General features: G+C 37.3%; 1 protein-coding gene across 1 annotated transcript in view; it reads left to right on the forward strand.

Moving 5' to 3' along the window:
* Positions 1 to 22,678, forward strand: part of EFNB2 (ephrin B2) — a 49,472-nt gene that overhangs the window by 11,817 nt on the left and 14,977 nt on the right. The window contains exon 2 of the mRNA XM_037067668.1: positions 11,218 to 11,501. Within this exon, the coding sequence (XP_036923563.1) occupies positions 11,218 to 11,501 (284 nt within the window). The remainder of the gene's footprint in view (positions 1 to 11,217; positions 11,502 to 22,678) is intronic.

The following is a 22,678-nucleotide window of genomic DNA, read 5'->3' on the forward strand; positions in this document are numbered from 1 at the left end:
AGTCAGGGCACATACCTGTGTTTCAGACCAGGTCCCCAAGAGGGGGCGTGTGAGAGGCAACTACATGTTGACTTTTCTCTCCCTCTCTCCCTTCCTCTAGCTCTAAAAATAAATAAAATCTTTAAAAATAAGTGTATAATATTAAGATACTTACTGAGTATTATTCCTCTGGTTACTAACATCTTCATTTTTTAAATTTAAATATTTGATTGTTTCTTTGCTGGGAGAAAAAGTCAGATTTTTGAGGGGAGTTGCATTTGGTTAGTTGCAGAGCGTGTGTCAAGCTAAGGAGATAGTATGACATCTTTTTTAGAGTCTAGTCACAATTAAATGCCATTTTATTTTGGATTTGGGAGCTGTGCCAGCTTCCAGCTTGTCAGAGCTGAGAAGACTCAAATCAAGTCCAGGCCTATTTCTACAGCAAACTGGGATTCTGGCTGCTTGCCTGTGGATTCATTCAGTATAGCCCATCTGGCTTTTGATGTTCTGCAAGTTTGGAGCAGTTTATTTTGGGAAACCAGGCGACAAATATTGGTGGGCCTGGGGTTCTCTTGACTCCGGAGTGAGCCTCCCTGGATGGCATTTCCCTGGATGGCATTTCCCCGAGACTCATCATCTGCTTCTACCTGTAGACCAAGCAACCAGCTGGAGGTCTCAAACAACCAGATCTTTATTCTTTTTAGAGGGCTCCAGGGTATCCTCTTACCTCCTCCTGTCCAGTTTCCTTCATTTTAGTTCAGTGCAGCTTGTTTGAATAACTTAAGAGTATTTAATTTATGGGGTGTTTTTGTTTTTTTGGTCAAGGTAATTCCAGGCTGCTTATGATGACTGAACAGGAAATATATTGTCCACAAAGTTACATTGTCACGCCCTTCACAGTTTTGGGGTGATCTGTATAGAAGTCAGTAACCCAATTGGCTTTATTCTTTTCACACATTATCAGTGCCGCCCTGGCTGTTGTGCAGCCTGCTTTGTTTCTCTTCCCTCTACTCTCTGGGGTGTCCCCAGCTGTGAAAGGTACAAGAAAATGTTCCCTGTCTTATGCCCAGCACAGACCTAGCCCTGACCCTGCTCTGGAGCCTGGGAAGGAGGAAACATCCAGGAGGCAGCCATTTAGTTGGTTGTAAAGTGATTACAACAGCCCTATAAATTGTGTGGCTACACTTGTTATGCTTGGCTGGCAAGAAAAATCTCTGGAAGAATTTGTCTCTTCTTAAACCTTACTTATTAAAGTATTTATTCTTTCTTTACATAGACACCTATTGACCACTCATTCTATGCAACATATTGGGAGGATAGGGGACCGTGGCCCAGGGTAAACGTGACAGGCTCAGTCTCAGAGTCACAGTTCAGCTCGAACAGCAAGCACTGGACCCCCTTGCTATATGTGTACACCCTTTCCTTCAGAGCTGTTTGCTCCACCAAAGTTTTATGCACCCGTTAAACATGGGTGAATTGTTTTTCTGAAAGGGCCAAATTGAAAAAACAATGTTTTAAATGTGGTGACGGGAATGAAAGGGGTGAGAGGGGTCATAGAAAAGATACAATCAAATTCCAGGTTCTGACACTGCTGTGTGCCGAGAGCTCAATTCCATTTCTTTGCGTTGTTAAAATTCCAGCCCATTGCCTGTGTGATTTACACGTGCCTTTCATCTCTGTGATTTTTCCCACTCGGGTAGATGATCAAATAGATCTCCATACTTATATCTAAAACAATGGAGAACACTCTGGAAATGCACTTTAAATTTCTTTCTATATGAAAGCCATTTTTCTTTCTGTAGCCTCACCTGTAAATAATGAGAGTTCCACCTTCCTTTATAGACTCTTGCTAAAAGCATGGTTTGGAACAAGACTATACAGGTGCAAATAAATTACAGTTGGGAAAGAAGCTGAGCACTGAAGGTTGTGAAATACTTGTTTCGATAATGGAGCCAGCGTGGTCAAGCCAGCACGACAAAGGTTGGCCTTAGTGATTCACTCTCTTGTTCACTTTCCCACTGTACAGCATAGCATCCCAGACTTACTGCTCAAGTCCCTCAGTTTTGTCTTACCTAACTACAAAATTCATGGCACGGCTTTCTTCTTGTGTGTGAAAGTTTTAGGGTAAGGGTTGTTTTACGTTAACTGGTCTCTGTGAATCTGTGAAAAGAAAACAATGATATTTGTGTATCACACACTTGAAGTTTGACTTATGAAGACATCTTTTCAACCTCAGTTCATTGTAGGCTATCCTTCTGTGAAATGCATATTTTTATTCCAGTGAAAATCATTGTATAGATAAACGTTAATTAAATTCTTGTGTTATATTCATGAAAGAAAATTTGAGTTGAAAATATTACCTTTGAGCATTTAAAAATAAAATCTGCGTTAGCCACCAGTGCTTTGAGCACTGTATCACAAATAAAAGACAAGATTAACATCAAAAGAACTCCATTTTCATTCAGTTGTGCAGCATTGCAGGCTGCGAAATTTAATATTACTTAGATTTGTATGGTGATTGTGGAATGACAGAGGGAAATGGATTAAGTTTAAATAAAATTATACACAACAGCACACACATACTGTTAAGTGCAAATTGTCTGTCGTCACTGGGCCAAGAATGAGGTCCTCAAGCTCTGTATTGTAGATTAGAATGTTATAAATAAGACTTTTCTTTAGACTACTTTAGTACTTTTTTCAAGTATATGCATAGATGGAGAGGCACAAATACTGTAGCATCTCACTTGGAAGAGTTGCTAAACTGGTTTGTGTGCCTGTAGGCTCACAGTGCGTTTGAATTCCTATGCTTCTCATCTTTCCTTTTCTTGAAAAGATTTTGCTTGTCATTGGTGTGAAGTTTGAAATACACACCCCTCCTATTAGTTTTCAGACTTATAACACTTTAATAGTCCCAAATTGTAGAGCCTGCTTTTATGCCCCTTTTCTTTTCCTTGAATAAATCAGGTTCATGTTGCAGATAATATTTATTTCAGAAAAATGTGAAAGAAGGGGCACCTGTGAAAACAGGCAGTTGTTCCAGGACACATACACATTCAAATTAAAGCTGAAAATGCCCATTACAGCCTCCAATTACTACTTTATTTCTTGGAAGTTTAAAGCCACTCTCAGAAAGATAGTGGTGCTGGTGCACTTGCTGGAAGTTTTAAAGTAATTACTTGTTAGTCCAAGCAGTGGGATCTGGTAACCTAATTCTGTATAAACCTGACATCCTATAGCGACACTCCATTATCTCTCTGGTTTCAGAGTAAGTTGGAACAGAAAGTTGTTCTGATGTTAAAGTGCAAAAGGGGGCAGTAAAGTGCTATCCACAAAAAAAAAAAAGGAAATTTTTTTCTCTGACTATTTCTCATGGCTGATATTGCCTGTGTCTTTTTAGGGCCCTGCTTTTATTTATTAATTTTATAAAAATCTCTCCTTTTGGGGCCATATAGAAAATGTCTCACTGAGTGTTAGCAGCATTCTATCATTGAATGAAAGTAATGCAAGACTAAATATTCTTCCATGCATATGAAATGTGCTACTCAATTCACACTCGTGAATTTGTTGTTCTTCCGGAGTATTTATATTCCCAAGTGCATAGAGTATTTCTGAATGGAATCTTGGGCTTTCGTGTTAATGTCATTCTAATTCCATATAGACATGCAAGGTCCAAGTACATGGTGAAGTTATGGGTCAAGTGCTTGGGCTTATCTAGAGCAACCAGCATCTTTTGTCAGGAGGTAACTGGGAAGAGCAGTCAGTTACAACAAAGCAGCAGAATGCTTTCCTCATTCAGAATAGCAGACTCACTCATTTTATAAACTGACTGCCCTTCTTCTCTGCAGTCTTTGACATTTAATTAAAATAAAAATTGAAGTATTTTATGGGAACCTGCCTGTTCTCTAAAATGTGATAAACTCAAAGTGTACTTACTACAGAACTTTGATTTGTGAAAAAACCTATGTTGTGATGTGATACAGTTTTTGGTGTCCCCACTGCTTAGGTAAACCTGTTCCTAAAGCTGCCATTTAGTCCTTAAAATGTTAGCCAGTGCCCAGATTTGTGCAGTTCGGTGACTAAGCATAGATTGTATCTATCCCATACTTTTTATGTATTTGGATGAACTAGTTGTACATTGCATACTAGCTGTTACTACAGCTTTTGTGTGTCCAAAGATTGACTAGGTAAATAGATCACAATTCAGAGTATTAACTTTTTTTAGTTAAGCTTTCTAAGGAATTGTGTCCAAAAAGTTAAAAAGTCTGTAGGCTTTAAATATATTAAATGCTTATTTTAAAAACTAGAGTTATGAAAGATTGGTTAAGAATATGACATAACTTATTATTGCAACTGTACAAAAATAATGTACCAATCTGATCACAAATTATGTAGTGTTTATTGCAGAAAATTCTGAAAAACACTGAAAGCTAAAAATCAGAATATACATTATATACTCTAAAGATTTAATTTTGAAATGAAAGGAAAAATAAAAATAATTTTTCCTGCAAAAGGTAATCTTGGTTTACTTAGGAATCTCATTTTGCCTGGCAATTTGCTCCAAAGATAGACCATCCTGTGTGGATCTCCTGTCCCCCCAGTTTGCGTATTGACAGGGTTTGCATTGGTCCTGTTTATGTGAGTACCAAGATTCTGTTTTCAGGTGGATAATGCCATTCATAAGTATGCAGAAATTTCAGATACTTAAATAGATTTTTATGTTCATAGCAGTAAATAGAAATTGTTCAGGGTTTGAGTTGACACTTTCTGAATTAGAAACACCATTGTCATATCTGGCTGAAGGGGCTTTGCCTGACCCAGAATTTGTTTAGACATAGAAACTGGTCATTCTCGTCAATGTTTTTATCCTGGTCTCTTTCATTTTGTGTCAGCTTCATATTTATTTATTGAGTTAACAACATACTGACTTGCCCTTGTTTATATGTTCAAGATACTCTTCAATCATTTACCTCCTTGTATTGCTTTTTTTAGAAGATACTGGTCTTTTGTATTTTGTGTGTATTTTCACAGACTATTACCAGTGATTTGGCTGTCCTAGGTTACCCCCATACTTTAGGCAATCTTAAGAAAAGTAAAAGAAGTCATTGCACGTTTGCCCTGACATGTGTGTGTCATGGTCTCAGGCAATTCAGGAGTGGGTAAAAGAGAAAAGAGAAGCCAGGGGAATGGGGGTCTATAGAGGGTTGGGAAGTATAGTTGTCATTCCACTACACAGCTATTCATAAGCATCTCAGCTCTGGCTTCCCAGGAATCCTCGTTCCGTTGGGCGAGTTTCAGACTACTTCTGAGTCAGTCTGGTAATCATGGCCTCCATCTGATTTGTCTGGGGCGACTTGATAGTGCAATACTGGGCAATAGAAGAATCCAGACTTGAGATCACAACATGTGATGTTCTGTTCTATCAAAGAAAATTTGGTGTCATGATCCCTCAACTCTTAGCCTCTGGTTTATGCGTTTAAAAGCATTACGCTAAGCTTTTTAAACAAGCATGGGTTCCTAGTGTGGATTAAAACATTAAAGAATACTGTATCACACGATTCCTATATTATCAAAATAGTTTCTACAATGATTAATATGAAGTTGAAATGTGTGATTTAGATAATTAGAGATCTGATTTAGATTATTAAATATTAATGTCTAATTTAGGTTATTAGATTGATTCAAAGTATTCCCCATGGAAGTATTACAGTCGAGTTTTCAGACTTTTAAAAACTTGGATTAGGTTCAATAAGTAATCAGAAGATAAAAACGTATCTTACATCAAATCAGTTCATTTCAGGCAGGTTAACTTTGGAACCCTTCTTCAGGTTTCTGTTTTACTCTACATTATGCTGGCTCTATATTTGATTCAAAGTCATCACATATATTGTCTTGCTTGGGAATGATTCATTGGGAAAAACCATAGGAGCCGCCTATGTCTGCTCAGTCTGCCCCACTCCTGTAGCGGTCCAAGGAAGCCGTCCAATCCAGGAAGAAACATGAAGCCACAGCATCAATTGTGGGCAGTCCTGAGCCCCAGGTTCTCCCAATGGGGAGGAAAATTCAGCTTCCCCTTCTCAGAAAAACAGCAAGGTGTCTGCTCTGACCTTGGGTAGCCTGGCACAGAAAAGAAACTGGCCTGGCAATGTTTTCTTTCCTGTGTAGGATGTATAGCACTGTTGGTCTTCTTTGTTTTTTGTTTTGAATTAAAACCACCACATTTTATTAAATGACACCTCTAACCACTTTCTGTTTGTGATGTAGTTCAGTAAAAGCAACCTTACCTGTGTGGTATGAGTTGAAACTACGGGGCTTTCCCTCTATGCTTCTTTTGGTTACAGGATGGACATTTTTTCATCACAAAGAAAGAAATCTGTATATCCGCTATGGATAGTCTGTTTAGTAATTTAAAATTAGTCAGTTGTCATCACCATAGTTACCCTTTTGTTTTCGACACTCTCTAGGTCAACATAGGATAAGTATGTTATTGTATATTACAAAATATTTGGGGCATAGATGTACTATATTGTCAGAAGTATTAAATCTCTAAACAGTCTTCAGATAACAAAACCTAAATATAATAACCTAGCTTCAGAAATAGAACTCTATGTTTACTGACTTGATTTTTGACATTATGGAATACGTTGTTTTCCATTCAAAAATGGTATTATTAGGAAATTCACCCCATTTTTTAAGTTACATCCAGTGATTCTCATAATTTTCTAGAGTCCATCTGTAATACTACATTTCAAACACCAATTCCACATAGTTGGGGAGTTCCTTTTGGTTCTTGGCCTCCTGGGGTTCACCTTCTGGTTGGCCTCCTTGGAAGAAAGGCAGGGATACCAGATTGCTGCCTTTGTGAGCCACAGTATCAGGTTCTCTTACCTCAGAAACGTCCTCAGCTTTGGGCACAACCTAGGTGATTGGCATAGAGCTAGACTTTATGTGATGCTTGTAAGCTTGTGTATATTGATTTTTTCTTGATTTTCCATGTCTTTATGGTTTAGCTATAAAAAGTTCAGCTTAGGAAAAATGCATTTCACAAACCATATTTATACTTTAATGTAATGCAGTGAGAACTGAAAAGTGTGCAGAAAAAAGGGGGCTTTTCCTATTTTGCCTCATGTTTGGCACACATGTGTCCTCATCTGTTTTGTGTATTAGGTATGTGTACAATGACTAAATGAAGATAATGAGATGTAAGGTGCTTTGATGAGTGTGTAGCAAAGAGTAAGTGCTCCAAAACAGCTGTGTTTTTGTTATTAGTGGTTCTGGAGGTGGTTAATTGCCTTGTATTTTTAATACAAAGGGATTGTAGAAGACCTCTGATACTCATAAATCCTTTCAGAGAGAACAGGTCTGAAATTCTATCTGCACGGCTCCTTGTTATCCAGAAACACCATCATGCCTGGGATGGTGCCTTCTGGAAATCTCATCTCTGCTGTCAGCACAGCCCTGTCCCAGTTCTAGGTGGTCCTATCTTGAGAATTCCTCCTATGCCTATAATTGCAAATAGTTTGTGGCACCTAATTTGACTTAATTTTATTTGTGTATATTTTGGTTTCCATTTGTTCTTGCACATTTTTTCAACTAACACAGCATTTACCATACATCAGTCCCTTGGGCATTCAGTATTGACTCAGACATGCATGGGGACCTGCTTGTCCTTAGGGAGCTAGATTGTGAATCTCTGAAAATAGAGATCTTCTCAGGCTCTGGCATGAAATAAATTGCTTTAGTTGTTATACTCACATTACTCTTGTTTGTTCCCATGTTGCCTTAGAAACTGTGAGGTTCCTGGGAGGGAAGAAGGTAGATTCCGGGGCCCCACTGCACATAGTGATGACGTGTGCCAGAGACCTGTGATTCATTCAGGCTCAGTGCTCAGCCACACCCTTTTTCTGCTGAGAAACTGTAATTTCATCAATTAAAGTCTCTGGTATGCTAACCAGTTTATGTGTATATCTGTACATGCTTAAAAAGTAAGCCTGTAAAGCAGTCAAGTATTGGGTCTTTTTGTATGGATTTAAGAAGCAATAATTTTTATATAGTAAATGGAATTGTTTTTTCAGTTTCTCACTTTTTTTAAAACATTTTTTTTTTATTTTTAGAGAGAGGGGAAGAGAGGGTGAGAAATATCGATGTATGAGAGTTACATGGATTGGTTGCCTCTTATACTACCCACCTGGTGAATTGGCCCACAATCCAGGCATGTGCCTGACTGGGAATCGAACCTGCAACCTTTCAGGTCACAGGCTGGCACTCAATCCACTGGCACTCAATTCAGCCAGGGCAGAAGCAATAATTTTTTTCACGGAACTCTTGAAGCAATTACTTTTTCAGGGAAAAGGATAAAATTCTTGCTTTACTTTTTGCCACAGTATTTTCTGAAATGTGAACTGACTCTTTTCAAAGCATTGGAAACAGTAAGTTTTATTGAGATTTACTTTCCATGAGCAATATTAAATAACCTTACTGAAATTTGAGGCTCCTCCCATTCCCTTCCATTTTGATAAGCTATCCCATGGGTTACCCTCCCCATATATCACCCCCCATCACTACTGTTACCACTTCTCGTGTGATTTGCGCCTTTTGAAAATATGGTCAAGAATGTGGAGATTTGTGTAGCATACCAGCCCATGTTGTTATAAATTCTTGACCCCACCCATCAGCGCTGGTAAACGCTGTAACTCAGAGTTGGTGAGTGAAGAGAGAGTCATGAGGAATTACTTCCATGAGTGGGAGGAAACCTGATGAGTCTTTGGTTAAACAGGAATAAACTTTATCTCATGAAAGAACAGGATCTTGGGAGCATTTTGAATGGAAAAAGAGCTTAGTGAGCCAAACTTCAGACATAGAGTGTGATGTCGGAGAGTTCTAAGATATGCAGAGATGATAGACAATTTGTGTGTGTGGTGGGGTGGGGGTAGATCTGATGCATTTAAAAAATAATTGACTGGAGGGACAAGAGAATATGTCCCTCTGGCTGCTAAGTATCCTGATATCAAAGCAAGGGCAAGTCCCCTGTGGTCCATGTAAAAGTTAATGAGTGTAAAGATCAGAACTGAGAGGAAGCAGGTACAGGCATCCAGGCTGCAGACCTTGGTTGTGATTTAGGAATACTTCTAACAACAACTTACATGTGGAGACCGCTCTGTGCCAGCTACTAAAAGAGGAGATTTAGGGTAGAAAATATTTGGACTGGAATATTTGGACCAAGCAGGAACTGGCTTCTGGTTCTTGGATGCACTGAAGATTTTCTTAAGAAGGTTAGGGAATGAAACTGGAAAAAAAAGATGTGTCAGGCAGGTGAGTGAGGTCATGCTCCCCGTATGTCATTTGTATGTACTGACTGCTGGGCAACCTGCCCCCACTGCTTAACCACAGAGACACATCAGAATCACTGTGGGGGGCCAGGGTAAAGGCTAAAAAGCCTCATCCACAGACATCCTGATTCAGTTCTCCAGTACCTCCACCGGAACCCAGAGTTTTTGTTTTATTCACAAAGAAGATGGAATTACTTAGACCACCTGACACTCAGGAGGCGGAGGGAATACCCAGGGAGTCTTGCCGCTTCCAGGAGTTGAATTTTCAAAGTTTTCTCCCCAGAAAACTATAGAAATGGTCAAGAAGGTCAAAGAGAGATTCTTATGGCTCTTACTAAGTGGTGGTCTTCATTTGTTAAAAGTTGTAGAGAAATTCAAGTATGCACACGTTTGTATGAAATTCATCATTGTTATAAAAAAGTCATTTTGAAATTTTGTTAGGTGATTTTTTTCCTTTCTTCATCCTTCCCTCTCTCCTCCCCTCTCTCCCTCCGGTCCTTCCTTTCATTCTTTCTCTTTCTTTTTGTTAATGAATAGATGTCATATGTCCTGGCTTAAAAAGCTCAGTGAAAAGGAGGGAGGGATACTACTCACTCTTTGGGATTGTAAAACAGTGTCCCAAGGAAGTTGACAAACCGCTGTCTGCAACATGAATTTTTTCTGCTGTGAAGAGTATTCTGTAATGTAATTTCTGTTATGCTCTGTGATGCCTCATAACCAACCTCATGCCATTTCCAGAAAATTAATACCATTCATTAGCATAAATCATAACCTGTTTCCACTGTGCATATTTAAAAATGGGGAGTGCCTCATCGTCCTGGCTTTCTCTTGGTGAATTACAATCCATTAATTGTCATGGCTGGTGGGCTTCCCGATTAAATAAAGGGTTGGATTGGAAGGATTCAGGCATGATGCTTTGTTCTCAGGCTTTAATATTTTAATGAGCTTGAAGGCTTGGCTGCTTACAGAGGAAAGAGCTGGGATTTCTAAGTGTTAGCATTTGTGGAAGGATGTTCATTAGAAAGCTCTTGTTTCAGTTTCTCAGAGAAACTCCCCATTAAGAAAGATCTTTCAGCAGCATGGCTAGCAAGGAGGAAGGGGAGGGGGAAAGCTTTTAGCTGTAAGCATTAAGGGGATATTGTATCAGTTGTCATAGTTCTAAAGATTTGCTCCTAAGAATTAATTGGAGCAAATACATCTCAAGGGAAGGGGGAAAGGGTTGGTGGAGCAAGGACAGTAGTTGCTGCCCTTGCCAGTCAGGGACTCTCCACCTTGCAGCTGAATCAATACTACAACTAATTATTTCTAGATATCTTTTATGGGTTTGTAAGACATTTCTTTTGTTCAGTGTAATAAAAAAACCCATTGTTTGATCAGTGACTGACTAATTATGATAAGTAATTTGAAACATTCTTGATGGAACTTGTCTGTTAATTAACATCAACAGCCAATGGAAACTAACAAGACAACAGAGTGTTAGTGCACCCACTGTTCCCTGGCACTAATGCCATCTTTCTGTGGCATGCCCAATAAACAAAAGCTGCCAATGGTTAAAAAATAACAAACAGGTGAGGAGGTCTGACTCACCAGGAGCAAAGTCATTATGAAGTTACACAAAGGAGCACTGAACTGTTATAAGTGAGAGAATAGTGAAGAAATGCCAGCAGGTTGACTGGTCTTATTGCATAGGGTAAGGAGAGCGGTTCTTTCTTCTTTCTTTTCTTTAAAGTTTAATTCCTAAAAGCACTCATCCCATGCTGATCTGAACTAAGATACTCTGGTAAATAAAAGTGTGGATTTATCAAATTGTAGTTTGGGATTATTGATGTCATCTGGCTATATTGAGATTATTAATACTGTCAACTTTTATCAACTCAGTGTTTTGTTTTGTTTTGTTTTTTAATGCTTTTAGATTTCTACCTGGACAAGGACTGGTACTATACCCACAGATAGGAGACAAATTGGATATTATTTGCCCCAAAGTGGACTCTAAAACTGTTGGCCAGTATGAATATTATAAAGTTTATATGGTTGATAAAGACCAAGCAGACAGATGCACTATTAAGAAGGAAAACACGCCTCTCCTCAACTGTGCCAGACCAGACCAAGATGTAAAATTCACTATCAAGTTTCAAGAGTTCAGCCCTAACCTCTGGGGTCTAGAATTTCAGAAGAACAAAGATTATTACATTATATGTAAGTATAATTCTATTTATTTATTTTATAGAAATTAGGATAAGCTAAATAGGTTTGTATCATTTTTTGTTTCCTTAAAATTATTATTGTAGCAAACATTTGATGTATCTTTGAAAATTGTCTACTTTTTTTAAGAAACCTTAATTGAATGTGGGACCCTGTACTAATACTACTCATTAAGTATAAATACCTAAAGAGAAAATAATCTACAGTTTTTAGAGTATTGAAATAAATGTGTGTATATATATATATATATATATATACACACATACACATACACACTCAGCATCTCTACTGACAAGACTATATTTAAGAACGATTGGTGAAATTTAATGGGTAAATCTTGTACTGTGACTTCTCTTTCCATTCATTCGTCCATCTGTCATTCACTCATTCATTTAGTATTTACTCTGTGCCAGAAACTGTGCCTACGCATTAGGGGTTTGACAGTAACAAGATGGTATAATGTACCCTTTCCTCATGAAGGCACTGGAGAGGTGGAGCTCATAGGTTTGGAGGATGGACATTACATGCAAACCACAATTATACACAGGCCGCAGTCAAATTTGAAGAACATGACACAACTTGGTGTTGCTCAACCAATTACTTTTTAAAAATCTATCAGTAATTTGATACATTGCTTCAAGAACAGATACTATGTATTCTTTGAGTTATATCTGAACTGCTGTCCACTTATGAGGTTGTGTAGTCATATGATGCACCCCCTGGAACACATGCTAAGTGCAAATCACATGGTAGCACAGAACCACGGGTGGTCCAGGGCCAGGGTTTTATCACTGCAGTCTCAGTGACGGAGATTGCTGTTTGCATCACTGAGACAAAGAAGTAATTTTTTCTTCATTTCTTCGGTTTAAAATTTTGCACATTTCTGGGTTAGTCTTTTCTTATCTGTTACCATACACTTCAGTTCCTTAGGGAACAGTGAACTGCTGTACATGGGCTGCACCCACCCATCTCTTGGTGACGAGGTTAGAACTCTGCTTTCTCAACCTACTAGCTGCTCTTTTTTTAAGCTCAGAATCAGTAATTCACTGAATAGTGATTTGGTGCTCAATAACATACTACTTTTTACTGCATTAGTAATTGAAACAAAAGTGGTCATAGCCGTCTAATTATCTTGTTCTTTGCTGCAAACCTGAAATGCCACAGAGACTGAGAATCTATTTTTAAATCAGATTGATACATAGAGAGTGGCTGAGCAAGAATAAGTAACAAAGAAAAAGGGAGAATTTTAAATTATATAGTTAAAGAAATAATTACTATAAAATGAAAATAAAAGCATTCTGAGGGATGAAACAAGTAGATGGAGTAGTAAAGTGTACACAATAATAGAAAAATCTTTAAAAATACATTATAGTTGTTAGGCAAAATAAATGGAAACCTTAAACTTTTGGAAGCCTGGCAGTGTTTTTCAAAAGACATTTTAAGTACGACTGTTTACCAAGGGACATTCCTATTTAGCTTACCATTTATTGGGAACTCAAAGTGACCTTAGTAAGAAGCTTAATTCCCCCCTAGGATGGAAGACGTAAAGAACTTGGGGCACCTGAAAAGCAGACGCCCCAGGGTATCAGATGTCCTTTTGGTGTTAAACATAAGTCACTAGGACTGTACCTGCGCCCCGAGTCCACCGATTGGCTCTTCCGTGCTGATCAGCCAACAGACCCAGATTCTCCTCTACATACTTCAGTTTATGACTTCATAAGGACGACTTTGTAAATTCTGTAAGTTCCCACTGAGTACAAGTGGGGTTTCAGCAAACATTATGGGGTTCGCCTTTAGTCTGAAGTAATATGCAGGAAATACAACTAAACACATTCTTTGGTACCATCTTTTTGTTTAATATAGTGAGAATTTAATAGTGAATGACTTATTATCAACACATGATAGGTTTGTGTTTAGAAGCACAGCTTAATTTGTAATTCATTATGATAGTAATGTACACAATAATGACGTCTCTTATTTTTCTTCCCCTGAAAACTCATATTAGGTTCATTAGCAGGTAGCTGAGCTCTGCTGGCCCTACAGAACTCTCCTCAGAGTTATAGTTTACAGTACAAAGGCATGTGGTAGCCCAGTGTAAAAGAATTGTCGTTAAAATAGTGTTGAGGGTATCAAGTTTGAATCAATGAGAGGCTACTTGAATACTGCTGGTTGGGTGACTGTCACACGGCTGGGTAAAGGGCCTAATGCACAGAAGTGTGCAGGGAAGTCCATGCAGACTTTCCACAATGAGTTAAAGACTGCTACCAGGTCACAGACATAGGAAGATGTCTCAGAAGTTGGGAAAATGCAGAAGCCAATTTCTCACCCAGCCTATAGGAAAGCTCATTGATATACAGCTTTCCCTGAAAGGGAAATGAATGGTTTAAAATAGTTTAAAAAGTTAATGTTGACTTTCTTTGCTTCTTCAAGAATCCCAAGGCACCAAAACAATTAAGAGATTTTAAGAAGTGACTACTTTCCACATCGAACAATCTTTCTATTCCTTGTCTTCCCTCCCCTCCCCTACCTCCGCCCCCCACAATCACATTCTACTTAAAATAGTACTAGACTGGGTAGCATGATGAAAAGTACTAAAATTTATAAGTATATTTTTAATACTTCAAATCATCAATTCATTCTGAGACAGTTAATACTACTGGTGTTTTGAGTTGCATATATACATACATATGTCTCACATGGGCTTATTATAAATCTTAATGTCTAGTAAGTAAGTACCTTCATAATTAAGAGTATTAGTATGAAAATCATATTATTGTGTGCTGGTTTCTTCCCATGGGGAGAAAGAAGAAAATTGATACTTTAAGGTAGTGCTCCATTTCCTCCGAGGGGAACAGTTCAAACTGCTAATGGACTGGATTGGTGTAGGGTAATTCCCTAGATGTGCTGATTCCAAGAGCACTAGATTCCAGTCCTGCTCTCTGAGCTTAATAAGAAATTCACTTTATTCCTTTGAATTTTAATTTCTTCTCTAGAAACTACAGTTGTTCTAGCTAATGACGGAGGTGTCCAGGTCCTAACCATTTTATGATTGGATATGTACATCTAATATAGGGTCTCTTGTTATAGTGTGGCTTTATTCCAATTGAAATGGTCAGGAGCTGCTATAAATTCTTTAAAGAAATTTAATTTGATTTGTAGTGTTAACAGATTTAAAACAGGCATCGTACTTTTGAATTTCAGAAGTAAATATAAAATTTTTAATTGGAAGTATATCCACTCATGATATGACAAAATGCTATGAATCCTCATTAATTCTTATAGCTGGTTATTTGCTTTGACATGTGGCAAAATTTTATATACATACATAATTTTTTTCTTAATGTTCAGAATTGAGCCCTGGCTGGTGTAGCTCAGTGGACTGAGTGCAAGCCTGCGAACCACACAATCACGGTTTGATTCCCAGTCAGGGCACATGCCTGGGTTGCAGGCCAGTTCCCAGCAGGGGACTCATGAGAGGCAACCATACATTGATATTTCTCTCCTTCTCTCCTTCCTTTCCCCTCTAAAAATAAATAAATAAATAAATAAATGAAATTAAAAAAAAAAAGAATTGACATTTTCAAGTGACCTATTTCAGTGATTAGCCACAGGCCAAGCTTGCAGAATGAAATCTCCTAATCTTAGATGATCCAAAGGTGGGAATGTTGAGATCATTTGGTGTAAAAAAGTCCTGTTTTATGTTACATTCAGGTTCTTAATTTCCTTAAAAATATAGTAAGCATTTTACATAATCTATAGCTATTTTTATTAGGTCCTTAACATTTAAAAAGAGTTAATGGAATAACTGTTCTAAAGTTGCCTGTTGGCAAGGGAAGTTCTGTCTTAGTAAACACTTCAGTTACTATTAGGAAAGCATTCTTAACTATGTTCTCAGCCTTCATCCATATTTGTGCCATAAAGTTTTCTGTAGACACTTCTGTGTTTTGGTTTACAACTTCTTTTTAGAGTTAATACAGTTGAATGAGTCAACAATTTTGGTGTGTGGGTCCTTTGCAACATCCAACTTTATGAAGGTTCTGTGGGTTGATTGACCAACCTTAACATAAGTTCTTGCAAAATAGCTACACGGAGATTTTCATCACACTGTAAAAATTGAGTCAGATAGATGAGAATGAATGTCATTGTGTTAATACTTTTTCGGGGAACAGTGGTCGTGACCCAGTTGTTAGACAAAGAACACCACATGCTCAGAGCACCTCCCAGTTTAACCTACGTGGCTTTTATGTTATTTTACTTCAAATCTGTAGCCAGCCCTGTAGGCTGTGGAAAACAACCTAGAGGGTGGCAGTTCTAATTATTGTTTTTATTAAAAGTTGTTCTATAAGGTACACCCTGCCATGTTCACAGCCATCCTTCCAAAGCCACTCCTCACTTTCCATGCCTTGGGAAACTCGTCCTTGAGAAACACTGAATGAGTTAGAAGACTCATCGTTCTTCTGGCCCTTCACTGGTTTAGTTCTCCAAAGCAATTTTTTTTTTTAAATCAGAGCATATAAAATTGGAAGGCTCCACAGTCAGCTTTGCTATTTTTAGGTATAGACTCCACTGCTGAACAAAATTGCAAAATAAATTAAGACACTTGACACAAATATAATGAAACACTATTTTTAAAAAATCAAAACAGAAGAGATTTCACTCCTGTATTTTTGTTGAATGTGGCTATATATTTGTTTGTTTTTCTTTTTTTGTTTTTGCTTTACTCATATCTGGGGAGCAGTATGGAAAGTGGCACTAAAATTTTCGAATGTACTGTATTTTTCCTAGCAAAATAGGGGAGCTTTCAAATACCCTTTTACATTTGGATATCTTTTAAAATACATGACAATGTATGGCCTCTGTGAAGTGATTATATGCTTTACTTTATGAATTATTTATATGATAAATGTAGCAAAAGCTACATTTCCATCAAGTTTAGTGGTATGGCTGTATCAACCTGTCACTTATGTCCTCTGACTTTGGGGTAAGGATTTATGTTTGATACCTTGCATGTAATTACTGAATTCAAGCATTTGTACACATTTTTTTATTTTCAACCTACAACTGTCACCTTTGTGATAGAATGTTCATCAGAAACATGGTGTTTGGGGAACACACCACACACCACTTAAAACTACAGATTAACATAGTAGTTGAGAGTCTGGAGGCAGACAGACGTGGGTCTTGAATGCCCCTGAACAAGTAACCTAACCAGCCTCTGCCTTGACTCTTTGTTTGTAAACTGAGGATGATGACAGTGCCTGCATTCTTGGGGTGATGTGTGCTTAAATGCAGAAATATGTGTAACGTGCTTACCTCTGTGGTACCAAATGAATACAACCTTGGATCTCTTTGGAGTAGGGGAGGATAAGATAGAATGTAAGACAAACCTGTGCTTTCCTCTAAGCTAGGGGTGGGGAAGATGGGCTCAGAAGGTATCATTTAGCCCTGACCCCTGTGGCTCAGTGGGTTGGGCATCATGTGCAACGCAGAGTCACCAGTCAGTTCCCGCTAAGGCACTGGATAAGGGGTGTGTACAGGAGGCAACTGGTCGGTGTTTCTCTCGCACATAGATGTTTTTCTCCCTCTCTTTCTCCCTCCCTTTCCCTGTCTTTAAAAACAAATAAATAAAATCTTTAGAGGAAAGTATCATTTATTTGAAAACTATCTATAAAAAGAGACTCCAGAAATTTACAAGTTTCAGTAATACTGCATAACTTAAATATAAGATCTTCTTTCTTTGTCTTCTTGGAATGTTATAAAAGTTCTTTTGTCCTTGGGCTTCCCTTACCAGGAAACATGCATTTATGTACCTTTTGGTTGGTGGAATTGCCCAAGCACGCTAGCATGTCCTCTGAAAGACCCAAAGGACATGGACCCGTAGGAACCTTCCAAATGCATTTAACCCACTTGCCATTTAACCAATTTTGCCAGGCTTTTTTCTCAGTCCCCTAATATACAAATAAAGTGCTGTGTTTCTACTGATAATTTTAGCAGCATCCTAATGTAATATAAATATTCTTCTAGAGGAGAAAAATGTATCAGAGTTGCCTTGTCACCAAGACTAGCTGGGAAAGTGTGCCGTGTCATTAATCTGATAATTAGATGTGTCATTCCTAATTTTTTTAACATAATGTGAAATCCTTTTTTGACTGTATTGAAGGCTCTCCCAGGGTATTATCAGTAAGACTCGTTGTTAAATTTAAGATGAATAGAGCTTCAGTTCTTTGCATTTAAGGAGTAAAGCCTTGGCTTCTGCTTCACTGGAGATTGTGCTGAGAAGCTTCTGGCTCACTTGTCTGATGGAGTCATGGCTGCTGCAATACTTATTTCAGACCACTCAGCGTTTAAGAGGAGAAGGCTATTGTATAGTGAGATTGTTCATATACCATGGCGTCACATGGGCAGTAGTGATAGCTTATTTCATTTAGAGGTAGACAGAGTCCTATGAGCACTATTCCTAATTCCCAAAATAACCAATGAAAGAATAAGATGACTCTGATTCTCAAAATGATGGAAGAAACCAATATTTCATACGCAAAATAAGAGCAAAGCAAGAATAGGTGAGAAATTAAATAAGTTACTTAAGAAAAAAGAAACTATTTGGGAATTGCTCAGAATAAAACCACCTTTACTATTTCATAAAATACACCTTAATATCTCTAACACCTATATTGATAGCTTTTTAAAAGTTCACTGAAACTTCTAAATAATTGAATACTGGAGACTTGATAGAAGCTTGAGAGAGAACAAGTTTCTTTCTTAATAGCTTTTAAATATTCATCATGAAGATCAAAATTTAAAGCAAAATATTACACTTTAGGAAATAGCCAAGAAGCATAGGCAGACACAAAAGGTTACTTTGGAAAAACTTATTTATGTTGTTCTTAAGAGTCACACATTTGTTCCTAACCTTGTGAAGTCTCAGGCTGGGCTGGGTGTTAGATCTTCTGGGGGAAGCGTTGTGGCCTCACATATTCTGTTTCACCTTGGAGTCTTGAAACACAGGTGATAGAGACACTTTTATCACTGAGAGAAAACTGAACTTTGAAAGTGTAAGTGGTTTTAGAACAGTTCACACGGCCATGAAATGTCAGAGTCAAACTCAAACCAGGGCTGTCAGACCCTTAGACTAATGCCATTAGTTTATTACAGTATATCTTGAGTGACTAAGCATATAAATGCATACACAGTGAAAGGAAAGATAGTGTTTGTATATATCACATCACACCCACAGTTACAAGGAAGAGTATATGTATATACATTTGTAACTCATCCATATATATCAATAGCAAAGACCCCCATGTGATAGGGAGGGATACCTAATGAACTCTATGCGTGTATCAAACGTGTTCTGTCTGATGCCTTGCCCTATATTGTGTGAGTAAATTCAGTGATAACGAACTTCAATCATATGCCCCGAAGTTGAATGAAGAACCTCCAACAGAGCAGCAGGCCACCAGGATAAGATGATTCTAGTAGCAATTTGTCAGATATTCTGAATTTTTTAGATCGGTCTATTTCCATGTCTTCCATAACACTATGCTCCTTTTTAAAAAAAATCTTACCAAGCACTTTCAATAAAAAGTTGCTAAATAGAAAAATTATAAGAATAAACATCTCTCAAGTAGAGGGATTAAGAAACTAAAAATTTTGTTAGCAAAATACAGGTGCTGCAGTTTGGATGAATGGATGGATGACTGGAAGGATGGATGGTTGAATAGATGGATGGGTGGGTCGGTTGATTGGCAAAACCTGGAAGTCACATAATTGATCACTTCACAGAGGAGCCCAGCTGTGTGTTGCTAAAAGACAGATGTGCTTAGCAAATGGCTTTTGCGCTAGTGAGGTAGCCTGGTTTCATTGTTCCTGATATTAAACCAGGAGATGAAGGTATTCTTTTATTGAAGCAAACATGTGGAAAATTGCTCTGGATTCTTAGAGGAGAGGACATGTCCCCTGAATGAAATCAGGTTCATGTGTAGGGCAAATGCAGACAGGGCCTTTTATTAAGGTTACCACTGGTGTCTGGATGGTCAAAACAAATATCACCATGTCCATCTAAATTATTATGCCATGCGAGTGGCGTATTTTCTCATTTGCAGTGTTGTATTCTAAACTGTCAGCAAACATTAATTCAGTCACTGGTGAAGTTCTGCCACCCAGAGCTGAACTCTGCCTCAGATGGATGTTTTCCACTTCAGTGCTGCGGTCTCACAATTACTGGGTCATTAATATCATTGCATGTGATTAGTGACAGTAGAATGAACAAGAGGTTTGTGGGATGTGCACCCCCTCTCCACCATGAACATTTTACTCTGACCCTTTGCTATCTAGATATTTCTGTATCTCCACAAAGATATTTTAATGATTAAGACTGTTAGAAACTCAGGAGTGAGCAGTGGATTGTGGGCTAGAAATAATCATTCACTCAAACACATGCTTCTTCCTGTCTTCATTTTTTCAGAATATTTTCATTAGATATTATCACTATCTTTTGACCAGTATGTCTCATTTTTAAAAATCTGAATACTTAAATTAAGCTAATATAGACAATAGGGAATTATGCTTTATTTTTAGAATTCTCACATTATTCTTTTTTTGTTGGTTTGTTTTTTTTAATGTGAGTGTGGTTCTTATATTAAAATGATCACCTGGGCACCTATTTTTAAAACACAATTCCTTTTTATTAGTAGGTTTTGGCCTATGATAAGGTTAACCCTCATATATAAAGGTAATTAATCTTTTACTATTGATTATCACATGCTCATGATGTTAGTTTTGTCTAAATCACTGTAATGGTAAGATAAACTCCCTTAAAGCAGTTAGAAGAAAACTAACTAACTAATCCATAAAAACTGTTTTTATGGATTCATGTTGAGTTGTTTTTTTTTAACTTAATGAGAGATTCCACCTGTATAAAATCATTATAATTTTTAGCAATAAAATCTTAGGCTTAACAAGGGATTTTTTTTAACAGAATTTATTTGAAATAAAGACAACAAGGTATTGCAAGCAATATTTTGAGGAGAAACTAAGTAAACCATAAACCACTCAGTGTGTGTTTAATCATGCCTCTAGTAAAAGAAGGGGGTGGGGTATGGAGGGCAGGTGATTATTGTCAGGACTGTTTGATCTTTGTCAGAACAGCGTTAGTGCCCTGAGTTGAGCTTAGTGTGTATTTTTTTTTCGGTGATACATACCACTTAGATGTGCACACACTTACATTCATTCACTACTACTCATCTTTTGTCTACTACTTCTTCACTACTTCTCATCTTTTTCATTTGGATTGTATGTAATCAGTGACTTTTTGGGACTAGTTTATCAAAAATAACTATGGCTCTTAGCATCTGCAGTGATTACTTGAATTTTTGTATATAGTTTTTAATGGTTAAAAGATTTTATGAGTAAGCTATGGCAGAATTTCTTCTAGATGTGGTATGTATTACTTCTTATTATTACTATTCTCTCAGTAGTTGATCCTCAATGTCCAAGTCTCATATGATGTATGAAATATGAAGTATAATAGTCAGTTCTACATAGTATTTTATCTTTTATGTGCATTGTATTTTACCTCTTGTCTTCCCAAAAAAGTAAAGTGTAAAATGGTGAAGTAGTAGTGTCATTAAATCATTCAGTTAATACACAAAGACAGTTTACTAAACTCTTTTAAGGTTTTTATATTTTTTAGAACTCCTTTTTTTTGAATGACGAACATTTGAAATTGTGGAAATAAAATTGTATCTTTTTATTAAGAACATCCATTTATACTAGAGACCTGGTACATTTATTCATACTTAAATGTTATAAGAGGCAAGGTCTAAGTTGTGACTTCATTTTTAAATTCATTTTTCCAGTCTGTCTAGCAGGAAAGCATAATTAATTGTGTTGTATGGAGGTCACTGGGGCTAAGCCAGATCTTACTTCCTAATGCCTGATTTACTGCTTTAAAATTTCAAAACACAACCATAGTGATATGGTTTTAATTAAAATCATTCTTTCCTACTGTAACATTGATCCCTTGAGTGAGAAACACACACACTCCTACGTCACTAGTAGCTTCTCCAGTGTTTGAACTGTGAATGATTTCCCACATGCTAAAATCAGTTCACCAAATGCCAGTAAGAGCTATCTCATGAAGTAGAGAATTTTTTAAAAAGCTTTTTGTGGATATGTATTTCTTTTTGAAAATATCTTTCCTTGTATTTTTCTTCTGTGAGACCATTTAAGAAGTATTTATCAAACTTTTACTTTAAGATCAGGCATTGTAGGATGAAATGTCATGTTATTTGAAGGAATGCTGAACTTTTTTTTTATATTATGCCAAGCAAAAATAACAGGGCCCTCAGAAGGTCATGATGGTGTAGCCCTCCCTTCTTTCACTGTAAATCCACAAAGAAAACACATAAAGAGGAAGAAGTTAGTGAATTTTTTCTTCTCCCCTTTGGCACATCGTACAGATGATTCTGTTTCAGAGGATTTTATTAATTTAAAAAAAGGTATTTGTTTTTTGACATTCAATGAACATTATTTCCATGTTGATTTTTTCCCTTTAAGTAGGTATTTGAAAGGAGAACCAAGACACCCAAGGCATTACACTGCATTAATTTGAATTACTGACATTGAATCTCTGTTTCTATAGTACATAATTTGAATTTGCATTACACATTTGAATTCGAACTGATGTCGGGTGTTAAGTGGATGGAGCTTATTGTCTTGGGTTGTGTGTTTGCATCAAGTAATTATATTTTTATCAGCCTCCTTATTTTCAATTTATATATCTCATTTCCACTTTTTTTCCTTTAGACACTCAAAGGGTTTTTAGCCCCAGGTAAAGGAAAACAGTAGCCTAGTTTGTGCATCATGTTTATTTTAATGTCCTTGCTTTGCTTTCCATATTTCTCACTTGATTCTGGTTTTTTAGTTCCTAAGTTTGCCAGGTAATAATAGACTTCTGGTTCCTCAGAAGACTGTTGTCGAGCTTAAGGAGAATGATGTGTGGGAAAGTGGCCGAAGAAGTTTAGCAGGACCAGCACAGCATGACAAGACGTGGTAGAAAAGGATAGTACAAATGGCATGAAAATATTCATAAAATGCTGTTTCTTTCATAATCAGATAACAGGGAATATGTCAATCACAGCTTTATATAAATACAAGGTTGTCACTCTTGC

The sequence above is a fragment of the Sturnira hondurensis genome, unplaced genomic scaffold, assembly GCF_014824575.4.
Source record: "Sturnira hondurensis isolate 20B ecotype Veracruz unplaced genomic scaffold, ASM1482457v3 Scaffold0017394, whole genome shotgun sequence".
NCBI classification, from domain to species: Eukaryota; Metazoa; Chordata; class Mammalia; order Chiroptera; family Phyllostomidae; genus Sturnira; species Sturnira hondurensis.